The 23,478-nt window shown below is 43.7% G+C and overlaps 1 protein-coding gene across 2 annotated transcripts in view; it reads right to left on the minus strand.

Annotated features, from left to right (window-relative positions):
* The window catches only part of TBC1D22B (TBC1 domain family member 22B), an 85,951-nt gene extending 70,543 nt beyond the window's left edge, over positions 1-15,408 (minus strand). For both annotated transcript variants that reach the window (XM_070418663.1, XM_070418662.1), the window contains exon 1: positions 15,226-15,408. In XM_070418663.1, the coding sequence (XP_070274764.1) occupies positions 15,226-15,281 (56 nt within the window). In that variant the 5' untranslated portion in view covers positions 15,282-15,408. The remainder of the gene's footprint in view (positions 1-15,225) is intronic.
* Positions 15,409-23,478: the final 8,070 nt, after the last annotated feature.

Consider the following 23,478-nt stretch of genomic DNA (forward strand, 5'->3'; position numbering starts at 1 on the left):
CAACAATGAGGTACCATCTCACACCTGTCAGAATGGCCATCATCAACAAATCAACAAACGACAAGTGCTGGAGAGGATGTGGAGAAAAAGGAACACTTGTGCACTGCTGGTGGGAATGCAGACTGGTGCAGCCACTATGGAAGGCAGTATGGAGGTTCCTCAAAAAATTGGAAATGGAACTCCCATTTGACCCTGTGATCCCACTTCTAGGAATATATCCCAAGAAACCAGAAACACCAATCAGAAAGGATATATGCACCCAGATGTTCATAGCAGCACAATTCACCATAGCTAAGATCTGGAAACAGCCTAAGTGCCCATCAGTAGATGAATGGATTAGAAAACTGTGGTACATCTACACGATGGAATACTATGCTGCTGTTAAAAAGAAGGAACTCTTACCATTTGCAACAGCATGGATGGAACTGGAGAGCATTATGCTAAGTGAAACAAGCCAGTCAATGAAGGAAAAATACCACATGATCTCATTCTTTCATGGATAATTAAGACCATTACAAACTTTTGAACAATAATAAATACAGTGGCAGAGCTGCCTCAAACTGATTGTCGGACTGCAGTGGTAAGGCCAGGGAGGGTTGGGGGACAGGAGGGAGGGGAGTAAGAGATCAACCGAAGGACTTGTATGCATCCATATAACCATAACTAATGGACATAAGACACTGGGGGGTAAGGGAGGGCAGGGGCTTGTCAAGGGTGGGGGGGAAAAAAGGACACATATGTAATACCCTTTGTAATGCTTTAAGCAATAAAAAAAAATAAAAATAAAAATAAAAAAAACATTCATTGAAAAAAGATGCAGAACTGTATGCATAATATGCCACTGTTTGTTTTTTAAATCCTCAACCAAGAATATGATTTTATTGACTTTTAGAGGGTGGGGAGAGAGAGGGAGAGAGGGAGAGAGGAGGAGAGAGAGAGAGAGGGAGAGAGAAGGAAACATCAATATGAGAGAGAAACATCGGTTGGTTGACTCCCGTACTCATCCCAACCTGGAATCGAACCTGCAACCTTTTGGTGTACAGGGCTACTGAACCAGCTGGCCAGGACATGCCACCATTTTTGTTTGTTTATTTTAATATTTTTTTTATTGATTTTTAGAGAGGAAGGGAGAGGGAGAGAATCATTAATCAGCTGCTTCTTGCATATCCCCTACTGGGGATCAAGCCCACAACCCGGGCATGTGCCCTGACTGGGAATCAAACCATGACCTCCTGGTTATAGGTCAACGTTCAACCACTGAGCCACACCGCCAGGCCATGTCACCGTTTTTGTAAAAAAACTTTAACATAAAGCGTATCCACATATTCACATAGAATTAGGTCTATGTACTTATAACGTATCTCTGAAAGAATACACAGGACAGCAGTAGCAAGTGGTTTGGAAAGGAACTGGATGACTGGAGGACCCAGCGGCAAAGAGATTTAGTTTTTACTGCAAACCTTTTGTACCTTTCTGAATTAGTATCATTTACATGTATCACCTTTTTAAGAAATAAATTAAGCAGTCTTAAGAGGATTGGGAGGTTTAAATGGGACAATGTGCAAAAAGCCCTTTTAACACAATTCCTGGCGGGTGATAATACTAGCAGGTAGTGAGGTTGATTTGCAAATGTTAAAATGCTACCCAGCACACACTCAGGGCCCAAGAAATGGTTTTCTATCTATCTCCCATTTTTGTAATTTATTCCTTACCCAACATTTAGAAAATAGAACAAGTTTACCAGGTACCTTATTTGACATCACTGATGTGATCCTAATTGCTTTTAAATAAAAATGTAGCCAACTCAATCATTTTCATATTGATTTCTACTAAGATTCCAGAGGGAATGTTCTTGTGTACAAATCTTTAATTATGAATACACTGGAGGCCCGATGCACAAAATTCACTCACTGGGGGTAGGAGGTAGGGGAGGGGAGTCCCTCAGCCCGGATTGCGAGAGGGTGCAGACCAGGGCAAGGGACCCCACAGGTGCACGATCAGGGCAGGGGAGGGACACGGGAGGTTGGCCAGCTGGGGAGGGACCGCAGGAGGGCTTCAGGGCGTGTCTGCCGGTCTTGCTCAGTCCCGATCACCAGACTAGAGCAGCAAGCTAATCTACCAGTTGGAGCGTCTGCCCCCTGGTGGTCAGTGCAGGTAATAATGACTGGTCAACCGGTCGACTGTCTGCCTCCTGGTGGTCAGTGCATGTCATAGTGAGTGGTTGAGCGGCCTTAGCATGTCATTAGCATATTACGCTTTGATTTGTTGAATGGCCAACTGGATGACCAGACACTTAGCATATTAGGCTTTTATTATATAGGACTAGAGGCCCATTGCATGAAGATTCGTGCAATAGGCCTTCTTTCCCCTGGCTGCCAGCACCAGTTTTCCTCTGGCACCCAGGACCCAGACCTTCACTCTGGCCACCGCCTTCCATCTTTGCTCTGGACACAGTCTTCGCTGCAGCTGGAGCCTTCAGTCTTTGCTCCTCGCTCTGGCGAGAGTCTTCAGTCTCCGGCTAGAGCTGCTCCTGTAGCTCCTTCCGCCCTCCACCCTCCCCCTCATAGCTTGATCGCTGCTTCACCTGCAGACCTCGCCAACAGGCTCCTGGGTTCCAGGGGGTCACCTTGCCTGCAGTCCGGCTTTCTGATCATGATCACAATCATGGGCCGCAGGCAAGGCGGCTCCTGGGTCCCGAGGAGCCGCCTTGCCTGCGGCCTGGCTTTCTGATGACAATCACGATCACGGGCCGCAGGCAAGGCGGCTCCTTGTCCTGGGGTGCCACCTTGCCTGCGGCCCCGGTTTCCAATCACGATCACAGGCCGCAGGCAAGGCAGCTCCTGGGTCCCAGGGGTCGCCTTGCCTGCGGCCTGGCTTTCCGGCGGCTCCTGGGATTGCACACCGGGGCCTGGATGGTGGCTCCCGGTGTCCCACCCTGCCTGCAGTATGCAAATTAGCCACCATCTTTGTTGGCAGTTAATTTGCATATCACGCTGATTAGCCAATGGGAGGTGTAGCAAAGGTACGGTCAATTACCATGTTTGTCTATTATTAGATAGGATTCCCTACCTTTTTAGCTATATAAATCTCTTCTCCTAAACTTTTCTGGACAGTTATTAAGTAGTCTATAAACAACCATTTCATATACTACTACAGAAATATAAACAATGCAACTTTAATGTGTTTACAGTTTCTTAGGCAGAGCAAAGGAGAGAGAAAATAAGAGGGATCAAAGAATAATGTGAAAGTTTGGCTTACAGAGAAAAGGCTTAGACAAAACAAAAATTAAAACAAACAAAAACACTACAAGAGCCACTGATCTGTATTTTAACATTTGCAAATACTCTAAGAGGAGTACACTTGAACTCTCCAAGTTCATGAGCCTCTTTGGAGTACAATATAAAGATCGGAGGATAAATTTCAAGAAGATGTCAACAGGCCAGTTAGGTTAGGTGACTGGGTAGAAAAAGAAGACCCCTTATTTTCAGATCCTTAGATCCTCTCCTAAAAAGAGTACTACCAGTTGCCAGTAATCTATGCAGAAAAAAGCAATCCCTATTGCACAGGTTTACGGGCCAAAGACCATCAATTACTATGCTGAAAAGGAATTTAAAATCATAGTGGGCTGTTTTTTAAACATGTCAGCCCAATGTGCTGGCACAGCCAGAAAGGCCATGATTGATGACAGACTTTATCAGCAAAGGTATCAGAGCCCAAACGAAATCTGTTAACATATTCTTGAACCAAACAGTGTTATACCTCAAACATTTTGTATAATTAATTCATTTATTTAATCTCAAAAAGGACAGGCAAGAAGTTAGAAAAGAAAAAGAAACTGAGGTGATCACAGAGATTAAATTAAGACAGACTAAAAGCCTGGCATTTATAATTCACCAGTACCATCCCTTCTTCTCCCAAATCCAAACTCAACTCTAGAGCAGGCCGGTCTCCACTCTGCCTTCCAAACACACCTAAGTTACTACATCAGGCTCTTCTCCCTACTCCCTTTTCAAAATTGTATCCATACTGAAACATTCCCTTCAAATTCCACAGCGCCTCAACTCCCCTGACCAGGAGACGTTCTCTGACCCTACACCAGCATCCAATAACCCATGCCTTCTCTGGTTCCCTAAATACATAAATCAGGGCTTATACTGCTTTTTAAAAATAAAAATTTTATTGTTGAGAGTATTACAGATGTCCCCCCCTTTTTTTCTCCCCCTTATCTCCCACCACCTGGTTCCTGCCCGCCCCAGGCCTTTTACCACTCTGTTGTCTGTGTTCATGGGCAATGCATATATACACATAAGTTCTATGGTTAATCTCCTTCTGTCCCCCCACCCCTCTTCCCTCTGAGATTCATCAGTCTGTTCCATGTTTCCATGCCTCTGGTTCTATTTTATTCGTCCGTTTACTGTGTTCCTTAGATTCCACATATAAGTGAGATCATGTGATATTTGTCTTTCTCTGACTGGCTTTTTTTTACTTAGCGCAATACTCTCCAGATCTCTCCATGCTGTTTCAAAGGGTAATAGATCCTTCTTTTTTAGAGCTGCATAGTATTGCACCATGTAAATGTACCAGTTTTTTATCCATTCATCTATACTTGGGCTGTTTCCAGATCTTAGCTATTGTAAATGCACAAGAGCAGGCATATATAGATTAATGGAAAAAATAAACTATTTTAAAAAGAAACTAGATTTAGATCATAATACAAGGCTCTTTATGTTCAATACCTACATAAGAAATAAGGCATTATAGACTTAAGCACCAGTAAGCCTTTCCCTTCCTTCCTAGGAAGATATTTTATTGAATCTGGCTTTTTTCAGCCTCAGTTTTTGTTTTTACACTTTTATATTCTATGTATAGTATCTTTTGCATGTTTTAAAAACTAGATAAATGAGCCTGGCTGGCATGGCTCAGTGGTTGAATGTTAACCTATGAACCAGGAGGTCACTGTTCAATTCCCAGTCAGGGCATATGTCCAGGTTGCGGGCTTGATCCCCAGTAGGGAGCATGCAGGAGGCAGCCAATCGATGATTCTCTCTCATCATTTGTTTCTTTTTTTTTTGGTTAATCCTCACCTGAGGATATTTTTCCACTGATTTTTAGAGAGAGTGAAAGGGAGGGGGAGAGAGAAAAGAATCAATGTAGGAGAGACACATTGATTGATTGCCTCCTGCACACATCCTGATTGGGGCCAGGGATCAAGCCTGCAACTGAGGTACATGCCCTTGACCAGAATCTAACCCGGGACCCTTCAGTCCGTGGGCTGACACTCTATCCACTGAGCCAAACCAGCCAGGGCAGTATATATATATATATTTGTTGATTTTCTATCTCTCCCTCTCCCTTCCTCTCTGAAATCAATAAAAATATATTTTAAAAAGAAAAAACTATACCAATGGCAGCACACTGTATATATGACTTATCTTGACTCTCAATCATAAATCCTACTTTAAATATTATTTAGTTTCATCGCTAGCTGTCTGATCTCCCCAACACAAACTTTAAAAAAATGCTCCAAAAAGTATAAAAAACATACAATTCACATTTTCAAACACAAATAAAAATACAGAGAAAACTATAACACACATTTATGAACCCATTACTATGATTTAACAAAGGTTAACATTTGTCACATTTCTTTTTAGTGTTCATCTCATCTTTCAGGAGAAGAAATACACATTTATTTATTTATTTATTTATTTATTTATTTTTAAATATGTTTTTAGCCCTGGCCGATGTGGCTCAGTTGTTTGGGTGCTGGCCTGTGCATTGTTCTGGTTTGACTCCGTCAGGGCACATGCCTGGGTGGTGGGCTCGATCCCCAGTAGGGGGTGTGCAGGAGGCGGCTGAAGGATATTTCACTCTCATCACATATAAGTGAGATGATGTGATATTTGTTTCATGTTTCTCTCTTTTCCTCTTCCTTCCTCTCTCTCTAAAAATCAATAAAATTAAAAAAAAATTTCATTGATTTTAGAGAGATAAGAAGGGAGAGGGAGAGAAACATCAACTGGCTGCCTCCTGCATGCCCCCTACTAGGAATCAAGCCTGCAACCCAGGCATGTGCCCTCACAGGAATTGAACCTACAACATCTCAGTGCATGGGACAATGCTCAACCAACTAAGCAACACCGGCCAGGGCCACATTTCTTTCTTTCTTACTTTTTTTTTTTTTGAAAAATTAAAGCATTAGAGAGATACTACTAAAGTCCCAATGGCAGTCCCAGTCCCATTTCCCTTTCTCCCCATGAGATAACCATTATCCTAAAGTGGGTATGAAATCCTCCCCATCTGTTTTTACACTCTGACATATATTCATGTGTCCATAAACAACATACAACACTTCTTATGCTTTAAAACTTCACATAGAAGATTGCAGATTGTATGTATTGTTCTACAGCTTGCTTTTCTCACTCAGCAACGTGTTTTCATCCAGCCCCACTTTTAAGTTTTTCAGATTGCAAAAGTAACACATGCTTAGTGGGAAAACCGGAAAGGCACTAATACACAGCATCCTCACAGGGGAAGCCATGTGCCAAGCCGATTTTCAGCTTCTAAAGAGCAATGGTGGTGCATGTCTGTGTCTGTCCTCCCTCATCATTGGGCAGAGGGCGACACACCAGCAGGCACTTAACAAAACTTAATGAGTGAAGGTTGGAACTTGACAAAACCCAGGCCTCTGTTTTAAGCTAGACCTAAAAACTAGAGGCAAACACGTCACATCTCAGAGAAACCACACTGGCTAGGCAGAGCAAAGAATGCCACAGGATATGCTGCAACAGAGACAAAAGAGCAAAAATCCCTGTCAAAACTCCGTCAGTCCCTTTAACAAAACCAACACCACAGAATGTACTGGCCTGCCTGGTTTAGGTAGTTGGAACAGTGCAAAACCTTGGTAGGAAAAATCAACAGGTGTTTGCTTAGCACTAAAAAATGAGCTAAAGCAAATATGGGAATAGAACTATCCAATTTGAAACCAAGTGTTGGCACCTGATTCAGGTTCACACACTCACTTGATCCAAGTCTTCCAGAAAGGGGGATCTACACTGTTTCAGTGATAATTTAGTATCTCCACTTACTTTATTAGTAAAACATATCCAGGCTAAGGACAGGATGTAATGTGCCTGCCCAAACAGGCTTAGACCATTACACTGAGTCTACTATCAGATTATGAAAAAATGACCAAATGATAGAGAAGGCTCCTACATAATTCAAGTGACTAGACACTTTTCTCAACTTCATTTAATGCTAAAAAGAGTTCTTTGACTTTAACAAACACTTTTTTTTTTTTTTAGAGAGAGTGAAGGGAAGGAGGGCGGTGTGGGGGTGGAGGCGAGGGAGAGGGAAAGAGACAGATATTGATGTGAGGTCCGGGACTGAACCTGTAATCCAGGTACGTGCCCTTGACCGGGAATTGAACCTGCAACCCTTTGGTGCTCTATTCACTGAGAAACACTGGCCAGGGCCAAACACATTTTTTAAAATCCTCACCTAAGTGTATGTTGTAGTTTTTTAATTGATTAAAAACCAACAGAGAGGAAGGGGGAACTAGAGAGGGCACACACCAACAGGGGATCAACCCCGAAACCTAGGTATGTGCCCCGACCAAGAATCGAACTTGCAACCTTTTGGTGTATGGGACAATGCTCCGCAACAAACACTTTTGCTTAAAAAGAGGGAGAAGCCCTTCCCAGAAAGATTGAAAATAAGAATATGGGATATGAGCCAGGCTCTGGCTCACACTTGTTCCAAGTCTCATCCGAATCTTTTCACTGGAAGTCCACACCCTTGGATTGGTTGAGGTGCTCTGACAGAGGGTGTCTTAATCTTAGCCAAGATTGAGGGTGGCGGAAGGGGAAACAGTAGTAGAGAGAGCATGAACCAGGTGTCAAGAAATCTGCAGTGTGATTTGTGGCAAGCCACCACCCCTCTCTGGCCTCAGCTTCCTCACTGGCTGTGGTCTTCAGAGCCAATGCTAAAATTTCATGACACTCAGATGTTCAGCAGTGCCAGCAAGTCACTACTTTCAAAAACAAAAGCCCACCACCTGCACCCCTCACTTCACCCGCTCTTAACTATGAATCGTGCTGGGTGTGGGTGGAGTGACATGAGTTGGAATTGGTAAGTTAAAACTTACCACTCAACTTCAGAACTGGTAAGGGCCTTAGAGCTCACTTAATCCAAACCTTTCATTTCATAAAGAAGAAAATTAAAAGCATGGAGTTTTAATTTTAAATTTGCCCTAAAATTTGGCTTTTTCTCTAAGCCAAATCTTACCAGATTACCTAAACCAGAAACCTGGGAGTGACACCTCCTTGGTCCCTCCTTTCCCCTCACTCCCCAAATCCAGCGATTTACCAAGGCTACATGTAGGTATTTTCAATTTTGACCTCTACTCACCATTGCCCTAGTCCAGTGGTCAGCAAACTGCGGCTCGCGAGCCACATGCGGCTCTTTGGCCCCTTGAGTGTGGCTCTTCCACAAAATACCACGTGTTCAATCGCGTGCATGTACAGTGTGATTGAAACTTCGTGGCCCATGCCCAGAAGTCGGTATTTTGTGGAAGAGCCACACTCAAGGGGCCAAAGAGCCGCATGTGGCTTGCGAGCCGCAGTTTTCCGACCACTGCCCTAGTCTAAGCCTCTCCCTTTACTGACTGCAGTAGCCCCCTAACTATATTCACTCTGATTCCCAGCAGAGGTGCAGTAGTGGGTGGAAGAGTCAGGGGCGTGGGGGGACTCACGTGTTTGGAAATGTGTACGTGCATGTGGGAAGGATAATTGTCCTAATAACTGCTGGGCCTTCCTGACGTTTAGTGGACAAGGGCCAGAGATGCTAAACATCCTGTATTTCAATACAACACAGACTTAACCCATGCCAAACAGCAACCGTGTGTCCCCACCCCTAACTGTTGAAAACACTGGTCCAAACCATTTTTCTCAGGGCACCCGGAATGATATTTTTATAAATGCAAATCTGATCGTGTCTCAGCCCCATCAACCTTCTAATGGCATCCCACTGCTCTTGGGATAACGATCCAAGTCCATAACTTGGCCTATTTTTCCAACTACGAAGTACCTGGAAGACTCAGAGAATTTGGATTTTATTCTAACTATAAATGAGAGGTGTGTAGAGAGCCAGAAGAGAATCAGGAAAACCAACTAGGAGGCTACAGCAGTACTCCAGGCAAGAGAGGACTCAGATTGATCCATGGTAGTAGGGGTAGAAGTGGTGAGAACTACTCAGATTCGGAATATATCTGAAGAGCCAACAGGATCTGCTGATTAGTTGGATGTGGCAGAAAGGGAAAGAGAAGAATAAAGACATTAGGATTTTTGGTCTGAGGAACTTGGTGAATGCTGGGACCATTAAGTGAGATGGAAAGAATAGTTGGGGCGGTGGGGGAGAATAGCTTTGTGGGCACATGTGGAAATCGAGTTCTGTTTGGGCGTGTTAAGTGTGAGATGCGTTAATTGTTCAAGATCCATATGGCAAAAGCTTTCAGCACTAGAACTCAGGTTTCTTTCACTCAATTCAGGACTCTTTTCTCAGGGGTTCTTAAAGTGCAGCTCCCAGATTAGCAGCAGCAGTCTCACTCGGGAAGCTCAGCTTCTCAGGTCCCCCCTTACAACCTCTGAATCTGAAACTCTGGAGTGAGGCCTGGCAATCTGTTTTAACGAGCTCTCCTGGGGACTCACTAAAGTTTAAGGACCTCTGCTCAAAAGCATACTCCTCATGGCTCAAGAACACCTGACACCACAACCGTCCCACATGAGGCTTCTTGGTGACTCCATAAACCCTCTACCTAATTAACAAGAGGTTGGGGGTTTTTCCACCTGGGATTCACTGGGGGCTCCGGATACCCTACTGATCAAAGTTTTTCAATACCAGTTTCAGAAACTAGAGCAAGGGGGAAAACAAATAAAAACAGGACATACTGTGAGTTACAACTACCTATAATAATAAAAGCATAATATGCAAACTGACCAAACGACTGAACAGCAGAACAACCATCCGGACAACCATGCTGTGACACACACTCGCGCCAGGCCAGCCAAGGGAGGTGCGATGCGATTGGTCAAGGGGCCCTGCCATCGCTCCACGATCGCCCCACAGAGGGAGGCCCAGGCCACCTTCTGTGGTGGGACGATCGATGGAGGGGCTCCATAATCGATTGCCCCAAAGAGGGAGGTCCAGGCCACTGGCCAGCAGGGCAATTGATTGGGGGGTGGGGGGACACCACGATCACCCCAAAGGGGGAGGCCCAGGCCACTGGCTGGCGGGGCAATCGATTTGGGGGTGGGGGGCTCCGCAATCGCCCCAAAGAGGGAGGCCCTGGCCCGGTGGGCAGGGCCTCCCTCTGCTGGGCAATCAATTGTGGAACCCCGCAAATGATTGGCCACTGGCCAGTGACACTGTGGCCGTATGCAGGCCGGCTAGCAATCACCCTGCAGAGAGAGGCCCAGGCCAGCCAAGCAATCACACCACACGCCTATCACCCGCAGAGGAAGCAACAGGTGGTGGGGGTGAGGGTGGGGGGTGGGAGGGGGGCAGCGCCGCATAGATGGCAAGCAGTGGCAGCGGCAGGGGCAGGGCCAGCTGTCGGCAGCTGGGGAAGAAAAGCCCCAATAGGCCCTGATCGCCAGCCAGGCCTAGGGACCCTACCCAAGGGATACTGGATTGTGAGAGGGCGCAGGCAGGGCTGAGGGACAACCCCTCCCTCCGCCCCATACATGAATTTCATGCACCAGGCCTCTAGTCATTTTCATAACAGCTAATATTATTGAGTACTTCCTATGTACTTTCTATGCATTACCTCATTTAACACTCATAATAGCCTTATGGGTTAAATACTTTATCCCCATTTTACAGATGAGAAGACTAGGCACAGAGAGATTAAGTAACTTACCCAAAGTCGCACAGGTAGAAAGTAGCAGAACTGGGATTTGAACTTGGGCAGTAATTTCTTTCTTTCTTTTTTTTGACATAAACATTGTGGGAGGTTAAGATGTACAATGTATTGGCTTGATACATTTATATGTTGTAATTGATTACCACTAAAATGTTAGCTAACACCTCTACCATGTCACATAGTGATCATTTCTTTTTGTGCCAAGAACGATTAAGATCGAGTCTCTTAGCAACTTCAAAGTTTTGTTGACTATAATCACTATGCTGTGTGTTAGATCTCCAGGATTTATTTATCTACTAACTGTAAGCTTCCACATAGTACATGCTGCCTCCTATCTTCCCAGGACTACTTGATATATTTAGAACACTGGGCTCCAAGGACACGACAATAGGGTGGTAAAGACCGGGGGAGCGGGGGTGGGGTGGGAGGGGGGGTGAGGGCTTGGAGGAAGGGGATAAAGGAGGGCAAAATGGGAGACATCTGTAAAACTATCAAGAATAATTAAAAAAAAAAAAAAGTACACTGGGCTCTTATGAATAACTCAGAGAACTTAAGAAAGTGACCAGGTGATTCAGTTAACTCAGTTAGTTGGAGCTTTGTCTCCTGCACCAAAAGGTAACGGATTGATTCCAGGTCAGAGCACATACCCAGGTCGCAGGTTCAATACCTGGTCAGGGCATATAAAGGCATATCAATAAAGGCATAATCTCGGGTGAGGATTAAAAAAATAAAAAAATAAAGTGGGCCCTAGCTGGTTTGGCTCAGTAGATAGAGGGTTGGCCTGTGGACTGAAGGATCCCGAGTTCAATTCCGGTCAAGGGCACACGACTGGTTTGGAGGCTTGATTCCCAGTAGGGTGTGTGCAGGAGGCAGCCGATCAATGATTCTCTCTCATCATTGATGTTTCTCTCTCTCTCCCACTCCTTTCCTCTCTGAAACAAATATATATATTTAAAATAAAACAAAGAGAAGTTTAATTCTATCAAGTTACCATAAGACCCAGCAATTCCACACCTACATATACTTAACACGTTGTGGGTGGATCACGAGAATTCTCATGTTTTCTGTTCTAAGGCTTGTGGCCAATCATACTTTAAAAAAATATTAGCTTGTAAGAACATGTAATAAATAACTTCAAAATGCAATGGGTACTTAATTTTAAAGCGTGTCTTTAACATTTATGTAAAACGTTTTGTACTCATTCAATAGAAACTTATCTGGCCCTAACAGGTTTGGCTCAGTGGATAGAGCGTCGGCCTGCGAACTGAAAAGTCCCAGGTTCGATTCCAGTAAAGGGCATGTACCTGAGGTTGTGGGCACATCCCCAGTGGGGAGTTTGCAGGAGGCAGCTGATTGATGTTTCTCTCTCATTGATGTTCCTAACTCTCTATCCCTCTCCCTTCCTCTCTGTAAAAAATCAATAAAATATATTTTTTTAAAAAAAGAAACTTATCTGGCCACTGGGTAAAGCTAGCAATAAAACTACTGGTCCACAATGTGTTAAAAGAGAAACATACATCCACACAAAAACCTGCACATGAATTTCATAGCATTATTCATAATAGCCAAAAAGTGAAAACAACCCAAATGCTCATTAACTGATGAATGGGTAAACAAAATGAGATATATCCATGGAATATTATTTAGCCATAAAAAGGATGAGCCTTGAAAACATGCTTAATAAACATGCTTAATAAATCAAGAAAGGTCTATTACATTATTCCATTTATATGAAATGTCCAGAATAGATAAATCAAACAGAAAGATTCGTGGTTGCCAGGGGCAGGGGTTTGGGGTGTGGGAAGGTTATGAAGAGTGACTACTAATGGATATGGGGTTTCTTTTTGGGTGGTAAAAATGTTCTGAAATTAGTGATGATGGTTTTACAAAACCATCCATGAATTTTTATGGTATGTGAATTATATCTCAGTAAATCTGTTTTGAAAAAGGATGCTTAATGCATTGTGAACTTGGGCTATTTTACTAAATAAAATTCCTATTTGTTATCATTAAAGTTGCCAGATCTTAATCAAAGAAACTGAAAGTAACCTGCCTTCACTGAATTTTTACCTTTCAATTTGCAAAGAGGAGTAAACTAGTTTCACTTCTAGGACGGACCTTGACCTATGTCATTTCACCACCGAGGAGAAAGTTTTTCTTCACGCAGACCGAAAGAGTACAAATGCAAAAATCTTATTCTGGAAAAATGCCCTCATATTTTCCTTAAATCAAAGCACTTACTATCTCAAAGTAGTTTTCTCCCACAACCAGGGGCTCATGGGGCTTCCTTGCTAAAAGCACACAACTAAGTAAAATTCCCCTTCAACAAGCAAGTACTAAAAACTATGATGAATTGTGGCAACATTTTAATGCCTTAAGATAAACAATGAATATAAATACCTAGTACTGGGGTGAGGATCTGGGAAACATTCTTTTAAATGTTTACTTGCTCTGATAATAACAGTAATAGTAATAACTAGTATTTACTGAGCAACTATAATGTGCTAAATAAACACTGTCCCTGCTCTTTACAAATAGGATGTTTCATTTAGTCCTCACAGTAACCCTGAGGAAAGTATTTTTATCCTCTTTTCATAGATAAGGAACTGAGGCCGAGAGAGATTGAGCAAATCATCTGTCCCTGCTTGTACAGGTAAGAGAGTCCAAATAATACCCCAAGTCTTTCTGAACCAAATGGTCTCTCCTCTCCCTCTATATTCCTCTTCAAAATGAAAAGGAAGCCAGAAACTTGTAGAAACTGAAGAGACACCCCCCTTCTATCTTATAAAAGTAGTGCTTTGAAAAAGGTCACTGTTGGTATAGTCCAAAAGTGGAAATATAGAAAACAAAAGACTGTTAGTAACAACTAGCAGTCAACAGGCACAGAATACCATGCCATGTCCCACATCTCCTATACTACTTCCCGATTTAACAGTTTTCCCATTGATTCTGCTGATAGCCTTAGGATGTCACAATTTAATGATCTCACTATGGAAAACCCCAGAGAACAACAGTTAGTGAGGCTGGAGAGCTCACTAGATCAGGAAGGAAAAAGGAATCAGTTGGCAGGAAGTGGTGTTTATCTAAAAACATAAAAGTCTTTAGCATTACTAGTAATATGAACACTGTAATTCCACAGCACTTTAATTTGAAGCTATCTCTGCATTCCTTTGTATTATTTTAATACTGTATTACTAAAAGCTGATTCCCACTCCATTCTCCATATGTCTAATAGGATCCTAAATAAAATAAGACTGCTATATAGCCACCACTGACCTTCTTTACTCTTTTGCTATATTAAAAAAAAAAAAAAAAAGGCCACAGTTCAAAGGATTATCCCGGAATCAATTAGGGAAGGTAGCATGTGGGGCACAACATGAATTTCATCACCAAGTAGACTGTAGCTGGCAGAAATCTTGCATTCACAATTGAAACATACACTTGTCCTTACACTTCTCAGGACTCTGCCCAAAGCAAACTGAAACTGTAAACCAACTGCAGATTGATGGATGTACAATTGCTAAGCATTTCAACACACACCAAAGGGGGTGGGGGCGGGGCGGGAGGAAGTAGCTAAACAACTGAAGAATGAAAAAACTCAGTGCATGAAAAAAATTTTTTGCACAAAAAGAACATCACACAACGCATGGGGGTAAGGAGTCACATGGGGTTGAACGAATCCTTAGAAAATGCCAAAGAAATAACCTCGATTCTTGGGTCACCCTGCAATAATTCCTAATGGGAAAGGGCCAACTCAAGATGAAATAAGGTCAAGCTTGACCATTTTCCTCACTTCTCTACCCCCGCTCCCCACCCCTCCCCCGACCCCCGCCGGCCCCAAGCTCCCAGAACCTTGTGGGAGTCCAGCTGAATTGGGGGAGTCGGGAAGGGGCCATCCTCCTGCAAACAACCACCTGTGCATGCGGAGACCCCCAAGAGGGAGTTGTGTTTAAAGTAAGAAGCGGTTCTGGGGATGGCCCTCCTGACCCAGGACGGACACTGGCTACTCACCCAACTCCACCGTCCTTCACGCCCGGATCAGCCACCTCCAGGCTGAGGGCAGCCCGTCCCGCGCCCTCCGCCCCCAGACCCGGTCGGCTCCCGCCCCCAGCCACCCCCAAAGTCCGCGGCCGGCTCCTGTGCCTGACAGCTGCCCTGCCACCACCAAGCAGCTCCAGCTCCCCCCGCCCCGGTGGCCAAAACAGCCTCCCGGGGTCGGAGGCGCCCCAGGCCCGCGGGATTGAGGGCTTGGGATCTGGAAGGGTTTGTCCGACCCCCTCTTCCACTCAGCGTCCTGGGCTCACCTCCCCGGCAGCTTGGCGCTCCTCTTCCAAAACTGCTTGCTATTCTCGGCAGCCATTGCTCGGGCCCAGGGAAGGCCTTCTAGGCGGGCCAGGGGGGTCCCCGGCGAGATGCCCCCAGGATCCCGCAATCGGAGGGCCAACCCAGGCCGCTTCCCCGCCGCCGGTCAACGGCTCCCTGCTCCTGGGGGCGCCATCTTGGATGTGGGCACCCCCCGACCCAGCGCCGCTGCCATTGGTGGGCTGCCGGGCGGTGGTCGGACGAACCAATCAGGAGCCAGAATCCTGTAGGCCGCTGAAGCCGAGCGGTGACGTCAGGGTCTGGGCACACAGGTGGACGGGAAGGCGGAGCTTGGCCAGCAGGGAGGCGGGGCTGAAAGTTCTCACCCCTGGAGCGGGGAAGAAGCAGGTAAAGGACCCAGGGAAGGAGGATGGGGTACTGTTTCTTTTGAGGGGAATGGGGTCCTTGCATCTAGTATGTTTGGAAAGAGAGAGCACATGTATTATAGACATAAGTCTTGACCTAAAACGTAACGACACCTCTGGTTATTAGCCTCCGCTTTTCCTTTTCCTTTGTGCCCAGGATTTTTTGTTTGTTTGTTTGGTTGGTTGGTTGGTTGGCTGGGGTTTTGTTTGTTTGTTTTTGTTTGTTTGTTTGAAATCTGTGACGGAAGACCCTTAAGGATCGATAGCCTGAGGTTGGTAACGGTTCACGTGAGTGACGGTTGGACCGTGAGCGTCTCTGTTCATTGAACGCTCTTGAAGGCCTTGTGCCATGAGTGGCATTCGAATGACCTGCTGCCTGTTTCAACCAGTAACTGTCGCTTTCTGACTGTGAGAATCAGATGCCGACAATCAATACTCGGGAAATGCTCTTAGTTTATTCATCCGATTCAGGCCACCAAGTGACGTTTCTCTCAAGGACGTCGTATATCTGTCTCCATGTCATGCATCACAAAGATTAAGGCTTTGTCCCCCAAACACACTTAATTTCTCTTATTAACCTCTTATAAATCTTCCACTCTTGAATTTCAGTCCAGTTTTGACTCAGAATGAGATTTAATATTAGCATTTTGGGTCCTTTGAATGCCGTGACTGTGTTTTTTGCTCTTTTCCCGTTTCTGTGGTTATAGGCCAGGGATTGGGGGTGGGGGTGGGGCAGGAAGCGCACGCCATCCAGCGCAGTTTCTGTCCCAACGAAGGACTGCGGAGGGGCTTGTCCTCTAGCTGCTGACAACTACCACGTGTCCGTCATAGGTTGGAGGATCTTAAGGACCCCTGTCTCAAAAGGACCTTCTCTTATATGCCCTCCAATAACCTCTTTCTACATAGGCATTACCCCCCTCTTCCAGCTTCTTTTGCCTCCTAATTTCACCATCATGGGATTGTATAAAAAGGGGTTGTTTGTGTGTGTGTGTGTGTGTGTGTGTTTTACTTTTTCTGGACCTTACATGTTTTTATAGACTTTCATCTCATCTCATCTCATCTCAGATAGTTACCTTTTGTGGGCATTTAACCCTTTAAAACACGCACGCACACACACACACACACACACTTATCCTTTTAATCTTACCGTTTCATCATTTTAGCTGTCTTTCTTGAGCTGTTCTTTTTCTTGCAATGCAGTGACCAGCACTACACCCTGAACTCCAAGATGGGTTTTCTGAGGTTTTGTTGAAGCAGGTGTTTTGTCTTTATTCCTGGCATTTTGGGCTTTACAAAAGCTGATGATGTCTTGAAGGAATAATCTATAGCGACTTCTAGATTCCTTTCCTCCGTTGCACCTGGCAGTTCAGAGTTCATTATCTCAAAGGTGTCGTCAGAACTGTCTCCTGCCATGTGAGCTGTCCTACACTTGTCCGTGTGGCAAGTCACCCGTCACTTCCTGCCTCCTCACACAGCTTTGCAAATGTTCCAGAAGAGCTCCCCGTTGACTTGCTATTTCACATGTGGAAAGCAGAGTATAATTTGTGTACCAAAAAATGCCTCACAGTATTCCCTTTTCTTAATGTTTTATGAAATGTTAAATAACGCAGATTCCCTGGGGATACTGTTAACAGTGTTCAATACAAAGAAGCCCTATTTTTCCTCTTCTTTGTTTTCAACATCTAAGCCAGTTTCCCATCCAAGGTTTTAAAAATCACTCCAGTCATCTAGCAGTAACTTAGTAAATAGACTTTATCAGGGAAGTTGAGATTGTTGTGACTTCTCTCACCACCACTATGACCACCCAAATCTAAACTAACCAACACCCTGACAGCAGCCTCCTATAAGCCTCCCAGCTTCCACTCCTGCCCACATAGTCTATTCCCCACACAGCAGCCAGAGAGAGCCTTTTAAATTCTCAGATCACATTACTCCTCTAGGTGCAACACCTTGAAATGACATAAAATCACACTTAGCATAAAATCCAAGCTCCTTAAAGACCCTATGTGATTTGGTTCCACTCTCTTCCTTGTTTAATTTGTCTGCTCCAACCGCACTTATTGGTCTTTATGCTGTTCCTTAAACACTCCAAGCATTTTCCTACCTCAAGACCTTTGCATTAGCCATGTCCTCCTCTGCTTGGAATTCGACCAGGGGGCGGGGCTGGCAGGCCAACCTCCTGCATAGGCCCTGATCTATCGGGGTGGGCCGGCTGGACCCCACCCATGCACAAATTCATGCACGAATTCATGCACCAGGCCTCTAGTGAATGCATAAATAAGTGGAACAACAAATCAGTTAATCTCTCTCTCCCTCCCCCGTCCTCTCTCTTTAAAATCAATAATTTTTTTAAAAATGTAAAAACCAGTTTGCAGCTCCGTGGAACCATAAAGGCCACACTCAGGGGGCAGACTCAGTGAGCACCAAAGCCCCATTGAAGCAAGTCTTGCCCCAGAGAGGTGTCTCCAGCACAGAAGTTCTCCCACTGCAGACACAGCTGATTCTCACAGCCAATTGGCCTGGAGGTCAATTCCTCCCAGTGATACCTACAACAATCAAGGCTTAACTACAACAAGACTGTGCACAAAGACCACAAGGGGGTGCACCAAGAGTGTCCTCCTCAGGTAATTGGGGAGGCTGAACCACTGGACCCTAGAGACACTTAGCACAGAAAACCACTTTATCAACACAGGGAAGCATAAAAAATTCGGAGACAAAGAAAAAGGACACAAATGACAGAAATGGAGGAAAGCAAACTACTGGATATAGAGTTCAAAATCACACTTTTAAGGTTTTTCAAGAATGTTATAGAAACTGCCGATAAACTTAATGAGACCTACAAGAAATCTAATGAGACCCTCGAGGTTGTGATAAAGGACCAACTAGAAATTAAGCATACACTGGCTGAAATAAAGAATATTATACAGACTCCCAACAGCAGACTAGAGGATCGCAAGAATCAACTCAACGATTTGAAATACGAAGAAGCAAAAAACACCCAACCGGAAAAGCAAAATGAAAAAAGAATCCAAAAATACGAAGATAGTGTAAGGAGCCTCTGGGACAGCTTGAAGCGTACCAACATCCGAATTATAGGGGTGCCAGAAGAAGAGAGAGAGCAAGATATTGAAAACCTATTTGAAGAAATAATGACAGAAAACTTCCCCTACCTGGTGAAAGAAATAGACTTACAAGTCCAGGAAGCGCAGAGAACCCCAAACAAAAGGAATCCAAAGAGGACCACACCAAGACACATCACAATTAAAATGCCAAGAGCAAAAGACAAAGAGAGAATCTTAAAAGCAGCAAGAGAAAAAAAGTCAGTTACCTACAAGGGAGTACCCATACGATTGTCAGCTGATTTCTCAACAGAAACTTTGCAGGCCAGAAGGGAATGGCAAGAAATATTCAAAGTGATGAATGCCAAGAACCTACAACCAAGACTACTTTATCCAGCAAAGCTATCATTCAGAATTGAAGGTCAGATAAAGAGCTTCACAGATAAGAAAAAGCTAAAGGAGTTCATCACCACCAAACCAGTATTAGATGAAATGCTGAAAGGTATCCTTTAAGAAGAGGAAGAAGAAGAAAAAGGTAAAGATATAAATTATGAACAACAAATACACATCTATCAACAAGTGAATCTGAAAATCAAGTGAATAATCTGATGAACAGAATGAACTGGTGATTATAATAGAATCAGGGGCATAGAAAGGGAATGGACTGACTATTCTTGGGGGGGAAAGGGATGTGGGGGATGCGGGAAGAGACTGGACAAAAATCGTGCACCTATGAATGAGGACAGTGGGTGGGGAGTGAGGGAGGAGGGTGGGATGGGAACTGGGTGGAGGGGAGTTATGGGGGAAAAAAGAGGAACAAATGTAATAATCTGAACAATAAAGATTTAACTAATCAAAAAAAAATGTAAAAACCACTCTTAGCTGACAGGCCATACAAAAACAGATTTGGCTCATAGGTGGCAGTTTGCCAACCCCTAAAGAATAAAGAATCAATAACATATAAAAACAAGGTTAAGAAACAAAAAAAAATCTTATGGTACAATGAAAGTCCCTTTTTGCCTCTCCTTGATCCCCTTCCCCTCCTCTCTCTAGTGGAAGCCACGATCCTGAGATGTGTGCTTAACATTCTCATGCATGTTGTAGACTTTCACGACATATGTGCATATCCATAAACAACATGTTTTTCATGTTTTGAAACTTTAAAATAGCATCACACTGTACATATGCTTCAGCAACTGGCTTTCTTCACTCAGCATTCTGTTGATGCACGAAGCTTTAGTTTACTCAACTTAAATGCAATATAGTTTTCCAGTATGTGAATATTCTTCAATTGTTGTGCCTAGTTATTTTTATTTCAAACAGTGCTCAGTTAACATTCTTTTCCAATTACCATGCACAAAATCTTCTCTAATGCAGCCTTTTTCAAAATGCAATTTGTCAACTATTGGGGAATTGTATGAAATTTAAAGGCTGGTACAGGAATAGAATGAAACAGGAATAGAAAAGATCAGAATGTTGTTGCATGCATGTGGATAGGAATAGTTCTGTAAAATGTTTGTTTCAACTTTATATACCCATACATTTGTGTGTATGTGTTTCTGTGTGTACTTGGTTGTAATTAAAGTATATTTCTTAATAAGAGGTTTTGCTTTAAGGTGCCCTGGTTGGTTTGGTTCAGTGGATAGAGCATTAGCCTGCGGACTGAAGGACCCTGGGTTCGATTCTAGTCAAGGGCACATGACTTAGTTGCAGGCTCAATCCCCCAAGTTTTAACCCTAATCAATCTGCTGGAGGCTCTGAACAAAATTTTGTGTGTTGGCTCTTTAGAAAGGTGCCTATTTCTCTAGCAAACCTCTGTTTCCCTGACAGATCTGATTTTCACAGCCAGATGTTAGGTGGGTGCTTCTTCTTAACTCTGGTGCTCTGGGCTGGGGAGCCTACCTTGAGACTCCCATACTTCTCAGGGGGAACCCCCTGCAGCTTTTCAGGCTGTGCAGTCACTTTGGAACCTCAGCCACTGCCTGTGGGAGCAGGGCCAGCCCTTTTTGCCCTTCTTACCAGTCTCAATGTGGCTTCTTCTGTAAATCCTTGGTTATAAGACCTCTCTTCAGTTAATCTTCAGTTGGTTATTCAGAATGATTGTTCTATAATTTAGTTGTAAGTTCAGATTTGTCCTGGGAGGAGGTGAGTGTATCTTCCACCTACTTTGCCAATATTTTGGATGTCCTCATCCTCTTGTTTTTCTTTATGCTTTTTCAGCTATGTTTGTAACCGTAAATAATATATTGTTTATATCAATGATATTATATTGTATCTATTCTTCTGTTGCTTGTTTCTTTTAACCAACATTATGGTGTTGAGATTTATCCATGTCAATGAGTGTAGCTATAGTTCACTCATTTTCACTGCTGTATAATACTCCATTTTCTAAATAGCACAGTTTATCCATGTTATTATTGATTGGCATTTAGTTGTTTCACATTTTGTGCTACTGTGAACTCTGCTGCTATGAACATTTGTATCCATGTCTCTGGCTAAGTGGACAAGTAGAAAGGTTTCTCTAGGATATTGATGTGTTAGGAGTGGAATTGCTGGTCTGGAATGCATACATATATTAAACTTTGCAAAATAGAACCCACTTGTTTTTCAAAATGGTTTTATTACTTCCTTCTTCCACCTGCTTGGGATGAGAGTTCCATTTTCATTTCCTAGAACGTGGTTTCAACAGTAAATAAAAATTGGGGCAGGAGGTGGGGAGTTGCTTCAAAGCCGGGTTGAACATGAGGCAGGAAAGTAGAAACTTTAGTACCTGTTCAGTCACATATAAGTCTTTCTTTTTTCCTTCCTACTTTCCTTCCTTTCTTTCATAACTTTGTACATGATACTAATTCAAAACGTACAAATAAGTATATAGTAGGTTGAATGGTGATCACCCAAAATAAGATATGTCCACATTGAAATCCCTGAAACATGTGAATATTGCCTTATTTGGAAAAAGGGGTTTTGCGGATATACTGGTAGTTAAGAATTTTGATAAGAGATCATCCTGGTTGAGACAGCCGCGTCTCTTGGGACAGACACAGACCCTGACCAGGGTAAGGAGTTCCGCGGGTTTGCTGGCGCCAGGAGATTTGAGATTTGGATTTTGTGATTGCGGAGAACTGAGACTAAAGGGGGCATCCTGAGGAACTGATCAGACCATGCAGTGCCCATAAGAGAGGAGCGTTTCCCAGACCGGTAAGAGAGGAGCGTTTCCGTGGCCGGCCGGCGTTTGTCTGTTTCTTTGTTTTCACTGAACCCTGCTCATAGGACAGTTCGGATACAGACACTCACCTGTGCTGAAGAGAGGGTGAAGGTGCAGACGAGGGGAATCTGGGGAGAGGCTGAGGAAAGAGGGGGAGCCGGAGGAGGTGGCAGCGAATTGAGTGCTGAGACCCCCCTGGGCCCAGGACTGGGGCAGCCATTCCTCCAGAGGGTGGAATTCCTCCCTCCAGCCCCCCAGGCAAGGAGCACAGCCACACCCAGATTCCACCCTGTATGAGATAAAGGATTAAAACAAGCTGATTAGTCCCTGGGAGTTACCAGGGTCTGGCCTATAGAGGGATTCTCAGTCCCACCAACAACACAGAGCAGGGTAAGGATTAAAAAAGGATAGAGAAGCTGTATAGCCTCAGAGGCCAACCCAAAAACACTGCCACCCAGAGGCTGAGCCACAAACTGACTCTTAGGGGAATACAAATTAAGGCAGACTGGATCACAAATACGGCCTGCTTTAAAATCAGGACTGTGATTTACAACACGGAGGAACAGTGTAATGCAGGGAAATTCAACACTCTCCTAAATACTTGGCAGGACTAAGGCGAACCAGGCTGAAGAGTAGAAGAACCGAAAGACCATCACTACTGCAAATTTTTTCTTTTTCTTTTTAATTTTTTCACCTTTTTACTAAGAAACCAATTTTTTTTTCTCTTTTTCTTCTTTTTCCATCACCTGATTTTACCCTTTCAATTACCACATTTTTATTTTTAACCAGTATTTTTTTTTTAAAATATATTTTATTGATTTTTTACAGAGAGGAAGGGAGAGAGATAGAGAGTCAGAAACATCGATGAGAGAGAAACATCGATCAGCTGCCTCCTGCACATCTCCTACTGGGGATGTGCCCGCAACCAAGGTACATGCCCTTGACCGGAATCGAACCTGGGACCTTTCAGTCCGCAGGCTGACGCTCTATCCACTGAGCCAAACCGGTTTCGGCTAACCAGTATTATTACTGCTACCATTTTACCATTTTTTAAAGTGCCATTTTATTTTCTCTTTATTTTCTTTTGGGATTAGTGTTCTCCATTCTATTTTCATCGTTCCTTTAGCATTAATTTTCCCTATCTCAATTTCACCTCTTTGCTAAAACCCTCTTCCTTACTTTTCCCCTTTTGGTGTCCTGTTTCTCTTACCCTATTCCTGCTCCAGACTTTCCCAATTCCCTCTTTTTACCCCCTGTCTAATTCCACCCTACTTATATATCCTATTTCCAATCTACTGCTCTAAATCCTTATACACCTATTCTTTATCCTTCTTCACTTTCCAAACATTTTTTTCTCTCTTATCTTTCTATTGTTTTCTTGATTGTTGAATATATTGGGCTTTTTTTTGTTTTTTTTTTTTGTTTTTTGTTTGTTTGTTTGTTTGTTTGTTTTGTTTTGTGTTTTTTCTTCTTTTTTAGGACTGGTTGTGAGGTTGTTTTTCTTTTTCTTTCTTTTTTTTTTTTTTTTTCTGCTGGTTTTTCCCTTCCCTCCCCCACCCCACCCCG

The sequence above is a fragment of the Myotis yumanensis genome, unplaced genomic scaffold (genome assembly GCF_028538775.1).
Source record: "Myotis yumanensis isolate MYYU_CA2020_CCGP unplaced genomic scaffold, mMyoYum1.0.hap1 SCAF_6, whole genome shotgun sequence".
Lineage (NCBI taxonomy): Eukaryota > Metazoa > Chordata > Mammalia > Chiroptera > Vespertilionidae > Myotis > Myotis yumanensis.